At 55.5% G+C, this 12298-nt stretch overlaps 1 protein-coding gene across 1 annotated transcript in view; it reads right to left on the reverse strand.

Moving 5' to 3' along the window:
* Positions 1–11912, reverse strand: part of jph3b (junctophilin 3b) — a 97908-nt gene extending 85996 nt beyond the window's left edge. The window contains exon 1 of the mRNA XM_060927113.1: positions 11531–11912. Coding sequence (XP_060783096.1) covers positions 11531–11912 — 382 coding nt within the window. The remainder of the gene's footprint in view (positions 1–11530) is intronic.
* Positions 11913–12298: the final 386 nt, after the last annotated feature.

A 12298-nucleotide genomic window follows, 5' to 3' on the forward strand; every position in this document is an offset into this window, starting at 1 on the left:
GCGGAGTGCGTGTCTGCAGTTAGAGCGGAGTGAGTGTCTGCAGTTAGAGCGGAGTGTGTCTGCAGTTAGAGCGGAGTGAGTGTCTGCAGTAAGAGCGGAGTGCGTGTCTGCAGTAAGAGCGGAGTGCGTGTCTGCAGTTAGAGCGGAGTGCGTGTCTGCAGTTAGAGCGGAGTGCGTGTCTGCAGTTAGAGCGGAGTGCGTGTCTGCAGTTAGAGCGGAGTGCGTGTCTGCAGTTAGAGCGGAGTGCGTGTCTGCAGTTAGAGCGGAGTGCGTGTCTGCAGTTAGAGCGGAGTGAGTGTCTGCAGTTAGAGCGGAGTGCGTGTCTGCAGTTAGAGCGGAGTGAGTGTCTGCAGTTAGAGCGGAGTGCGTGTCTGCAGTTAGAGCGGAGTGTGTCTGCAGTTAGAGCGGAGTGCGTGTCTGCAGTTAGAGCGGAGTGAGTGTCTGCAGTTAGAGCGGAGTGCGTGTCTGCAGTTAGAGCGGAGTGCGTGTCTGCAGTTAGAGGGGAGTGCGTGTCTGCAGTTAGAGGGGAGTGCGTGTCTGCAGTTAGAGCGGAGTGCGTGTCTGCAGTTAAAGCGGAGTGCGTGTCTGCAGTTAGAGCGGAGTGAGTGTCTGCAGTTAGAGCGGAGTGCGTGTCTGCAGTTAGAGCGGAGTGCGTGTCTGCAGTTAGAGCGGAGTGCGTGTCTGCAGTTAGAGCGGAGTGCGTGTCTGCAGTTAGAGCGGAGTGCGTGTCTGCAGTTAGAGCGGAGTGCGTGTCTGCAGTTAGAGCGGAGTGCGTGTCTGCAGTTAGAGCGGAGTGCGTGTCTGCAGTTAGAGCGGAGTGCGTGTCTGCAGTTAGAGCGGAGTGCGTGTCTGCAGTTAGAGCGGAGTGCGTGTCTGCAGTTAGAGCGGAGTGCGTGTCTGCAGTAAGAGCGGAGTGCGTGTCTGCAGTTAGAGCGGAGTGCGTGTCTGCAGTTGGAGCGGAGTGCGTGTCTGCAGTTGGAGCGGAGTGCGTGTCTGCAGTTGGAGCGGAGTGCGTGTCTGCAGTGGGAGCGGAGTGCGTGTCTGCAGTTGGAGCGGAGTGCGTGTCTGCAGTTGGAGCGGAGTGCGTGTCTGCAGTTGGAGCGGAGTGCGTGTCTGCAGTTGGAGCGGAGTGCGTGTCTGCAGTTGGAGCGGAGTGCGTGTCTGCAGTTGGAGCGGAGTGCGTGTCTGCAGTTGGAGCGGAGTGCGTGTCTGCAGTTGGAGCGGAGTGCGTGTCTGCAGTTGGAGTGGAGTGCGTGTCTGCAGTTGGAGCGGAGTGCGTGTCTGCAGTTAGAGCGGAGTGCGTGTCTGCAGTTAGAGCGGAGTGAGTGTCTGCAGTTAGAGCGGAGTGTGTCTGCAGTTAGAGCGGAGTGCGTGTCTGCAGTTAGAGCGGAGTGTGTGTCTGCAGTTAGAGCGGAGTGCGTCAGCAGTTAGAGCGGAGTGCGTCAGCAGTTAGAGGGGAGTGCGTCAGCAGTTAGAGCGGAGTGCGTGTCTGCAGTTGGAGCGGAGTGAGTGTCTGCAGTTAGAGCGGAGTGTGTCTGCAGTTAGAGCGGAGTGCGTGTCTGCAGTTAGAGCGGAGTGCGTGTCTGCAGTTAGAGCGGAGTGCGTCAGCAGTTAGAGGGGAGTGCGTCTGCAGTTAGAGCGGAGTGAGTGTCTGCAGTTGGAGCGGAGTGAGTGTCTGCAGTTAGAGCGGAGTGTGTCTGCAGTTAGAGCGGAGTGCGTGTCTGCAGTTAGAGCGGAGTGTGTGTCTGCAGTTAGAGCGGAGTGCGTCAGCAGTTAGAGGGGAGTGCGTCTGCAGTTAGAGCGGAGTGCGTGTCTGCAGTTGGAGCGGAGTGAGTGTCTGCAGTTAGAGCGGAGTGTGTCTGCAGTTAGAGCGGAGTGCGTGTCTGCAGTTAGAGCGGAGTGCGTGTCTGCAGTTAGAGCGGAGTGCGTCAGCAGTTAGAGGGGAGTGCGTCTGCAGTTAGAGCGGAGTGAGTGTCTGCAGTTGGAGCGGAGTGAGTGTCTGCAGTTAGAGCGGAGTGTGTCTGCAGTTAGAGCGGAGTGCGTCTCTGCAGTTAGAGCGGAGTGCGTGTCTGCAGTTAGAGCGGAGTGCGTGTCTGCAGTTAGAGCGGAGTGCGTGTCTGCAGTTAGAGCGGAGTGCGTGTCTGCAGTTAGAGCGGAGTGCGTCAGCAGTTAGAGGGGAGTGCGTCTGCAGTTAGAGGGGAGTGCGTCTGCAGTTAGAGCGGAGTGAGTGTCTACAGTTAGAGCGGAGTGCGTGTCTGCAGTTAGAGCGGAGTGAGTGTCTGCAGTCAGAGCGGAGTGCGTGTCTGCAGTTAGAGCGGAGTGTGTCTGCAGTTAGAGGGGAGTGTGTGTCTGCAGTTAGAGCGGAGTGTGTCTGCAGTAAGAGCGGAGTGTGTCTGCAGTAAGAGCAGAGTGAGTGTCTGCAGTTAGAGCGGAGTGCGTGTCTGCAGTTAGAGCGGAGTGCGTGTCTGCAGTTAGAGCGGAGTGTGTCTGCAGTTAGAGCGGAGTGCGTGTCTGCAGTTAGAGCGGAGTGCGTGTCTGCAGTTAGAGCGGAGTGCGTGTCTGCAGTTAGAGCGGAGTGCGTGTCTGCAGTTAGAGCGGAGTGAGTGTCTGCAGTTAGAGCGGAGTGCGTGTCTGCAGTTAGAGCGGAGTGCGTCAGCAGTTAGAGGGGAGTGCGTCAGCAGTTAGAGGGGAGTGCGTCTGCAGTTAGAGCGGAGTGCGTGTCTGCAGTTAGAGCGGAGTGCGTGTCTGTAGTTAGAGCAGATTGTGTGTCTGCATTTAGAGCGGAGTGTGTCTGCAGTTAGAGGGGAGTGCGTGTCTGCAGTTAGAGCAGAGTGCGTGTCTGCAGTTAGAGCGGAGTGCGTGTCTGCAGTTACAGCGGATTGTGTGTCTGCAGTTAGAGTGGAGTGAGTGTCTGCAGTTAGAGCGGAGTGAGTGTCTGCAGTTAGAGCGGAGTGCGTGTCTGCAGTTAGAGCGGAGTGTGTGTCTGCAGTTAGAGCAGAGCGGAGTGCATGTTTGTATTTAGAGCGGATTGCATGTCTGCACTTAGAGCGGAGTGTGTCTGAAGTTAGAGCGGAGTGAGTGTCTGTAGTTAGAGCGGAGTGCGTGTCTGCAGTTAGAGCGGAGTGCGTGTCTGCAGTTAGAGCGGAGTGCGTGTCTGCAGTTAGAGCGGAGTGCGTGTCTGCAGTTAGAGCGGAGTGCGTGTCTGCAGTTAGAGCGGAGTGCGTGTCTGCAGTTAGAGCGGAGTGCGTGTCTGCAGTTAGAGCGGAGTGCGTGTCTGCAGTTAGAGCGGAGTGCGTGTCTGCAGTTAGAGCGGAGTGCGTGTCTGCAGTTAGAGCGGAGTGCGTGTCTGCAGTTAGAGCGGAGTGCGTGTCTGCAGTTAGAGCGGAGTGCGTGTCTGCAGTTAGAGCGGAGTGCGTGTCTGCAGTTAGAGCGGAGTGCGTGTCTGCAGTTAGAGCGGAGTGCGTGTCTGCAGTTAGAGCGGAGTGCGTGTCTGCAGTTAGAGCGGAGTGCGTGTCTGTAGCCAGAGCGGAGTGCGTGTCTGTAGCCAGAGCGGAGTGCGTGTCTGTAGCCAGAGCGGAGTGCGTGTCTGTAACCAGAGCGGAGTGCGTGTCTGCAGTTAGAGCGGAGTGAGTGTCTGCAGTTAGAGCGGAGTGCGTGTCTGTAGCCAGAGCGGAGTGCGTGTCTGTAGCCAGAGCGGAGTCCGTGTCTGTAGCCAGAGCGGAGTCCGTGTCTGTAGCCAGAGCGGAGTGCGTGTCTGTAGCCAGAGCGGAGTGCGTGTCTGTAGCCAGAGCGGAGTGCGTGTCTGTAGCCAGAGCGGAGTGCGTGTCTGTAGTAAGGGCAGAGTGCGTGTCTGCAGTTAGAGCGGAGTGCGTGTCTGCAGTTAGAGCGGAGTGCGTGTCTGCAGTTAGAGCGGAGTGCGTGTCTGCAGTTAGAGCGGAGTGCGTGTCTGTAGCCAGAGCGGAGTGCGTGTCTGTAGCCAGAGCGGAGTGCGTGTCTGTAGCCAGAGCGGAGTGCGTGTCTGTAGCCAGGGCGGAGTGCGTGTCTGTAGTAAGGGCGGAGTGCGTGTCTGCAGTTAGAGCGGAGTGCGTGTCTGCAGTTAGAGCGGAGTGCGTGTCTGCAGTTAGAGCGGAGTGCGTGTCTGCAGTTAGAGCGGAGTGCGTGTCTGCAGTTAGAGCGGAGTGCGTGTCTGCAGTTAGAGCGGAGTGCGTGTCTGCAGTTAGAGCGGAGTGCGTGTCTGCAGTTAGAGCGGAGTGAGTGTCTGCAGTTAGAGCGGAGTGCGTGTCTGCAGTAAGAGCGGAGTGCGTGTCTGCAGTTAGAGCGGAGTGCGTGTCTGCAGTTAGAGCGGAGTGCGTGTCTGCAGTTAGAGCGGAGTGCGTGTCTGCAGTTAGAGCGGAGTGCGTGTCTGCAGTTAGAGCGGAGTGAGTGTCTGCAGTTAGAGCGGAGTGAGTGTCTGCAGTTAGAGCGGAGTGTGTCTGCAGTTAGAGCAGAGCGGAGTGCATGTTTGTATTTAGAGCGGATTGCATGTCTGCACTTAGAGCGGAGTGTGTCTGAAGTTAGAGCGGAGTGAGTGTCTGGAGTTAGAGCGGAGTGCGTGTCTGCAGTTAGAGCGGAGTGCGTGTCTGCAGTTATAGCGGAGTGCGTGTCTGCAGTTAGAGCGGAGTGCGTGTCTGCAGTTAGAGCGGAGTGCGTGTCTGCAGCTAGAGCGGAGTGCGTGTCTGTAGCCAGAGCGGAGTGCGTGTCTGTAGCCAGAGCGGAGTGCGTGTCTGTAGCCAGAGCGGAGTGCGTGTCTGTAGCCCGAGCGGAGTGCGTGTCTGTAGCCCGAGCGGAGTGCGTGTCTGTAGCCCGAGCAGAGTGCGTGTCTGTAGCCCGAGCGGAGTGCGTGTCTGTAGCCCGAGCGGAGTGCGTGTCTGTAGCCCGAGCGGAGTGCGTGTCTGTAGTAAGGGCAGAGTGCGTGTCTGTAGCCCGAGCAGAGTGCGTGTCTGTAGCCCGAGCGGAGTGCGTGTCTGTAGCCCGAGCGGAGTGCGTGTCTGTAGCCCGAGCGGAGTGCGTGTCTGTAGCCCGAGCGGAGTGCGTGTCTGTAGCCCGAGCGGAGTGCGTGTCTGTAGCCCGAGCGGAGTGCGTGTCTGTAGCCCGAGCGGAGTGCGTGTCTGTAGCCCGAGCGGAGTGCGTGTCTGTAGCCCGAGCGGAGTGCGTGTCTGTAGCCCGAGCGGAGTGCGTGTCTGTAGCCCGAGCGGAGTGCGTGTCTGTAGCCCGAGCGGAGTGCGTGTCTGTAGCCCGAGCGGAGTGCGTGTCTGTAGCCCGAGCGGAGTGCGTGTCTGTAGCCCGAGCGGAGTGCGTGTCTGTAGCCCGAGCGGAGTGCGTGTCTGTAGTAAGGGCAGAGTGCGTGTCTGTAGCCCGAGCGGAGTGCGTGTCTGTAGCCCGAGCGGAGTGCGTGTCTGTAGCCCGAGCGGAGTGCGTGTCTGTAGCCCGAGCGGAGTGCGTGTCTGTAGTAAGGGCAGAGTGCGTGTCTGTAGCCCGAGCGGAGTGCGTGTCTGTAGCCCGAGCGGAGTGCGTGTCTGTAGCCCGAGCGGAGTGCGTGTCTGTAGCCCGAGCGGAGTGCGTGTCTGTAGCCCGAGCGGAGTGCGTGTCTGTAGCCCGAGCGGAGTGCGTGTCTGTAGCCCGAGCGGAGTGCGTGTCTGTAGCCCGAGCGGAGTGCGTGTCTGTAGCCCGAGCGGAGTGCGTGTCTGTAGCCCGAGCGGAGTGCGTGTCTGTAGCCCGAGCGGAGTGCGTGTCTGTAGCCCGAGCGGAGTGCGTGTCTGTAGCCCGAGCGGAGTGCGTGTCTGTAGCCCGAGCGGAGTGCGTGTCTGTAGCCCGAGCGGAGTGCGTGTCTGTAGCCCGAGCGGAGTGCGTGTCTGTAGTAAGGGCAGAGTGCGTGTCTGTAGCCCGAGCGGAGTGCGTGTCTGTAGCCCGAGCGGAGTGCGTGTCTGTAGCCCGAGCGGAGTGCGTGTCTGTAGCCCGAGCGGAGTGCGTGTCTGTAGCCCGAGCGGAGTGCGTGTCTGTAGCCCGAGCGGAGTGCGTGTCTGTAGTAAGGGCAGAGTGCGTGTCTGTAGCCCGAGCGGAGTGCGTGTCTGTAGTTAGGGCAGAGTGAGTGTCTGCAGTTAGAGCGGAGTGTGTGTCTGCAATTAGAGCGGAGTGAGTATCTGCAGTTAGAGCGGAGTGCGTGTCTGCAGTTAGAGCGGAGTGAGTGTCTGCAGTTAGAGTGGAGTGAGTGTCTGCAGTTAGAGCGGAGTGCGTGTCTGCAGTTAGAGCGGAGTGAGTGTCTGCAGTTAGAGCGGAGTGCGTGTCTGCAGTTAGAGCGGAGTGAGTATCTGCAGTTAGAGCGGAGTGCGTGTCTGCAGTTAGAGCGCAGTGAGTGTCTGCAGTTAGAGTGGAGTGAGTGTCTGCAGTTAGAGTGGAGTGAGTGTCTGCAGTTAGAGTGGTGTGCGTGTCTGCAGTTAGAGCGGAGTGCGTGTCTGCAGTTAGAGCGGAGTGCGTGTCCGTAGGCCGAGCTGAGTGCGTGTCCGTAGGCCGAGCTGAGTGCGTGTCTGTAGGCCGAGCTGAGTGCGTGTCTGTAGGCCGAGCAGAGTGCGTGTCTGTAGTGAGAGCGGAGTGCGTGTCTGTAGCCAGAGAGGAGTGCGTGTCTGTAGATAGAGCAGAGTGAGTGTCTGTAGTTAGAGCGGAGTGCGTGCCTGTAGCTAGAGCGTGGTGTGTGCCTGTAGCCACAGCGGAGTGCGTGTCTGTAGTTAGAGCGGAGTGCGTGTCTGTAGTGAGAGAGGAGTGCGTGTCTGTAGTGAGAGCAGAGTGCATGTCTGTAGCCACAGCGGAGTGCGTGTCTGTAGTTAGAGCGGAATGCGTGCCTGTAGCCACAGCGGAGTGTGTGTCTGTAGTGAGAGCGGAGTGCGTGTCTGTAGTGAGAGCAGAGTGTGTGTCTGTAGCCACAGCGGAGTGCGTGTCTGTAGCCATAGTGGAGTGCGTGTCTGTAGCCACAGCGAAGTGTGTGTCTGTAGTGACAGTGGGGTGCGTGTCTGTCGTTAGAGCAGATTGCATGTCTCTATCGAGAGCGGAGTGCGGGTCTGTAGCCTGAGTGGAGTGCCTGCCTGTAGCCTGAGCGGAGTGCATGCCTGTAGCCAGAGCATAGTGCATGCCTGTAGCCACAGCGGAGTGCGTGTCTGTAGCCAGAGCGGAGTGCGTGTCTGTAGCCAGAGCGGAGTGCGTGTCTGTAGTTAGAGCGGAGTGCGTGTCTGTAGTTAGAGCGGAGTGCGTGTCTGTAGTTAGAGCGGAGTGCGTGTCTGTAGCCCGAGCGGAGTGCGTGTCTTAAGCCCGAGCGGAGTGCGTGTCTGTAGCCCGAGCGGAGTGCGTGTCTGTAGCCCGAGCGGAGTGCGTGTCTGTAGCCCGAGCGGAGTGCGTGTCTGTAGCCCGAGCGGAGTGCGTGTCTGTAGCCCGAGCGGAGTGCGTGTCTGTAGTTAGAGCGGAGTGCGTGTCTGTAGATAGAGCGGAGTGCGTGTCTGTAGCCCGAGCGGAGTGCGTGTCTGTAGCCCGAGCGGAGTGCGTGTCTGTAGCCCGAGCGGAGTGCGTGTCTGTAGCCCGAGCGGAGTGCGTGTCTGTAGCCCGAGCGGAGTGCGTGTCTGTCGTTAGAGCAGAGTGCGTGTCTGTCGTTAGAGCAGAGTGCGTGTCTGTCGTTAGAGCAGAGTGCGTGTCTGTCGTTAGAGCAGAGTGCGTGTCTGTCGTTAGAGCAGAGTGCGTGTCTGTCGTTAGAGCAGAGTGCGTGTCTGTCGTTAGAGCAGAGTGCGTGTCTGTCGTTAGAGCAGAGTGCGTGTCTGTCGTTAGAGCAGAGTGCGTGTCTCTATCCAGAGCGGAGTGCGTGTCTGTAGCCAGAGCGGAGTGCGTGTCTGTAGCCAGAGCGGAGTGCGTGTCTGTAGCCCGAGCGGAGTGCGTGTCTGTAGCCCGAGCGGAGTGCGTGTCTGTAGCCCGAGCGGAGTGCGTGTCTGTAGCCCGAGCGGAGTGCGTGTCTGTAGCCCGAGCGGAGTGCGTGTCTGTCGTTAGAGCAGAGTGCGTGTCTGTCGTTAGAGCAGAGTGCGTGTCTGTCGTTAGAGCAGAGTGCGTGTCTGTCGTTAGAGCAGAGTGCGTGTCTGTCGTTAGAGCAGAGTGCGTGTCTGTCGTTAGAGCAGAGTGCGTGTCTGTCGTTAGAGCAGAGTGCGTGTCTGTCGTTAGAGCAGAGTGCGTGTCTGTCGTTAGAGCAGAGTGCGTGTCTGTCGTTAGAGCAGAGTGCGTGTCTCTATCCAGAGCGGAGTGCGTGTCTGTAGCCAGAGCGGAGTGCGTGTCTGTAGCCAGAGCGGAGTGCGTGTCTGTAGCCCGAGCGGAGTGCGTGTCTGTAGCCCGAGCGGAGTGCGTGTCTGTAGCCCGAGCGGAGTGCGTGTCTGTAGCCCGAGCGGAGTGCGTGTCTGTAGCCCGAGCGGAGTGCGTGTCTGTCGTTAGAGCAGAGTGCGTGTCTGTCGTTAGAGCAGAGTGCGTGTCTGTCGTTAGAGCAGAGTGCGTGTCTGTCGTTAGAGCAGAGTGCGTGTCTGTCGTTAGAGCAGAGTGCGTGTCTGTCGTTAGAGCAGAGTGCGTGTCTGTCGTTAGAGCAGAGTGCGTGTCTGTCGTTAGAGCAGAGTGCGTGTCTGTCGTTAGAGCAGAGTGCGTGTCTCTATCCAGAGCGGAGTGCGTGTCTGTAGCCAGAGCGGAGTGCGTGTCTGTAGCCAGAGCGGAGTGCGTGCCTGTAGCCCGAGCGGATTGCGTGTCTGTATCCAGAGCAGAGAGCATGTCTGTAGTAACAGCGGAGTGCGTGTCTGTAGCCACAGCAGAGTGCGTGTCTGTAGCCACAGCAGAGTGCGTGCCTGTAGCCCGAGCGGAGTGCGTGCCTGTAGCCCGAGCGGAGTGCGTGCCTGTAGCCCGAGCGGAGTGCGTGCCTGTAGCCCGAGCGGAGTGCGTGCCTGTAGCCCGAGCGGAGTGCGTGCCTGTAGCCCGAGCGGAGTGCGTGCCTGTAGCCCGAGCGGAGTGCGTGCCTGTAGCCCGAGCGGAGTGCGTGCCTGTAGCCCGAGCGGAGTGCGTGCCTGTAGCCCGAGCGGAGTGCGTGCCTGTAGCCCGAGCGGAGTGCGTGTCTGTAGCCCGAGCGGAGTGCGTGTCTGTAGCCCGAGCGGAGTGCGTGTCTGTAGCCCGAGCGGAGTGCGTGTCTGCAGTTAGAGCGGAGTGTGTGTCTGTAGCCCGAGCGGAGTGCGTGTCTGTAGTTAGAGCGGAGTGTGTGTCTGTAGCCCGAGCGGAGTGCGTGTCTGTAGTTAGAGCGGAGTGCGTGTCTGTAGCCACAGCGGAGTGCGTGTCTGTAGTTAGAGCGGAGTGCGTGTCTGTAGTTAGAGCGGAGTGCGTGTCTGTAGCCACAGCGGAGTGCGTGTCTATAGTGAGAGTGGGGTGCGTGTCTGTCCTTAGAGCAGAGTGCGTGTCTCTATCCAGAGTGGAGTGCGTGTCTGTAGTTAGAGTGGGGTGTGTTTGTAGTTAGAGTGGAGTGCATGTCTGTAGTTAGAGTGGGGTGTGTGTTTGTAGTTAGAGTGGAGTGCATGTCTGTAGTTAGAGTGGGGTGTGTGTAGTTAGAGTGCTGGTGTTGTGTAAAGCCCTGCTGTTTCATGTTTGATAAACTCAGGCTAAATATGCCTCTACTCCGGATACACTCTCTCTCTCTCACTCTCTGTTTCTCTGTCTCTCTCTCACTCACACACACACACACACACATCAGTCCCTGTCACTTATGTTCTCTTGCTTCAGCGCTCTGCTCCAGGGTCACTGTCGTGCTGAGACCTCGTTACACACTCACTTATGTGGGTGAATCTGACTGACCTCACTACATTGTGTTTCTGCTAAATTCGTAATTTTGCCTTTTTCTCTGGTTAGCGCACTCGCACACTCTGCTCCGAATGGCCTTAATATGGGCCGCTAAATCTATCTCACTTCACTGCATCACTGTGGAGAGCAGAAAAATAAATAAATAAATAAATAAATAAATAAATGTACTCAGTATCAGAAGTAAAATAAAACAGGAATGCTCAGAAAGATGTAAATAAGTAAGAACCAAATGTTTGAAAACAAAGTTCTTCAAAGCAAATCGTCAAAATTTACTGAAGCTTAATCTCAAAAATGCTTGCTCCTTTACCACAATGGTGTTTTCATGTCACTTTTTAAAAAATAGATAAAAATCTATGATTGTGAATAATATGCTTGAATAAAGTTGTAACATTTAGAGAATTAACGTCATAGATTCTGATATTAAGAGAGCAAAGTTGGTAACTAATTTTCAAATCATATATTTTAAAATTTTGAACAGTAAAATACTACCATACTTTACTATTCTTTCTCTTGTTTCTCTTTAATACGTGTATTTGATGTGTCCTATTTTTTGTTGCTGGAACATCTATTTTTCACTTTTTCTCCAAAAATATTGTTAGTCTGTTCTTACTTTAAATCACATCCAGATACTAGTTTAAACTTCATAATAGATACGTTCCTAAATCCTAGCAGGATTGCTAGCAGCAGGTCCGTAGCTAGTGCTAGAAAAGTAATGTTAACATTTGCTCAGATAGTTAGTTAGCTGCTAATTTTAGCTCAGTGCTGTCTTTTTTGTACCTCACTAGCTTTGCTAATGTGGCTAAATTTTTATGAAATATAATTAGCAACAGTGTGTACATCCGCTTTTTAAACATGTCTGCAAATATGTACATAGATATTAGGTAGATATTATATTTTACGCAGTATACGTAGCCATTCACACCCATCTGTAATTCGTCCCGGACCCTAAACTATTGCCACAAATGTTGAAGCGGACAGTTATATCGAACGTCTCTGTATGCTGTAGTGGTACAATTTCCCTTCACTGGAACTAAAAGGCCCAAATCTGTTCCAGCATGATGATGCAAACAGGGACTAAATCTACAACAGGATGTTCAACAAGCACATCTGGGTGTGATGGTCAGGTGTACACAAACTTTTGACCATATACTGGACCTAAAAGCAATATTTCAGGTGAAAATTAGACTACAAGTGTAATGTAGCTAACACGTAATGCCTCCAGTTTAACACTGCACATTAAATCTGCATTGCTACATTTCTGTATTGGTGTAAAAGACTTTATGGAGTTCCGTTGTAGCTCCGTCTTGAAGCTCCAGAGCATCAGACTCAGGTAGGCGTCGTGACCTAAAGTCTGAAGGTGGAGTTGTACGTATAGGCCACATTTTAAAACAAACTTATTTGTCTAATTTATGAAAACTGTACAAATGTCGAAATGTTACTTGGCTAGCAATGTTTGGCATTTATGCTAAACTAGTTACAGCTGCTCCAACACTTGATTGCTATATTAAGATTTGACGATATTTCGAATTGGGGGGCGGGGCATTATGGAAATTTTATTGGATGTAGCAAAACTATTCCTGTATGATTAACTCAGTAACTCTATTTGCCAGTACATCCAGATAAACAAGAATCTCATGCTTACCTCCATCTGAGTAGGTCTCGGTCCCATATCCATCCTGCAGTCCGTTGTTCCACGTGCCCTCATACTTGCCGCTGGCCCCGGTGCTCTCCCGCACTCCGTAACGCCCCTTAAATCCATGCGTCCACTCCCCCTTGTAAACCCACTTGCCCTTGTTCTCCACACCGATGCCGTGGCGTTTGCCCTGTGCCCACGTGCCCTGGAAGGTGTTGCCACTGGGCCACGTATACACACCCAGGACCTCAAAACCATGGCTCCACGCACCGGCGTACTCGCCCTGGCCTTTGGGCCCCGTGCAGATGCCGTGGCCATGGGCCTTGCCTTCGTCCCACCCGCCACAGTAAGACCCCCCATCGTCAAAGTTGAACCTGCCCCCAGTGGACATGCATGAAATAGGGCTTGGCAAAAGTCCACAAATCTCGGAAAAAGAAAAATGAAATGAAAGAAAAGATCGGGAGTGGGTGGTGGGGGGGTCTGAAAGCAAGACTGGAAGACGTTGCTTAAACTGGAAATATCCTTGTCAGTCAACAGTTGCCAAAATGACACCAACTGAAACCGAAAAAGGCTGAAAGAAAAAATAAAAGGGGATGCTGCTCACACCATCCTGCTCGTACAGAGTGATGCTGTTATTCCAGAGCAGATCTCCGGCGACTGCGTCTCGGAGTTGGACACAGTGGAAGGCCTATGCCAGCCATCACGCGCCGGGCAACACGAGCACAGCGACTCGGATGTGCAGGGCTTCTTAGGCCCTGATCCTCAGCTCCCTGAGGC

The sequence above is a fragment of the Neoarius graeffei genome, chromosome 8 (assembly GCF_027579695.1).
Source record: "Neoarius graeffei isolate fNeoGra1 chromosome 8, fNeoGra1.pri, whole genome shotgun sequence".
Lineage (NCBI taxonomy): Eukaryota > Metazoa > Chordata > Actinopteri > Siluriformes > Ariidae > Neoarius > Neoarius graeffei.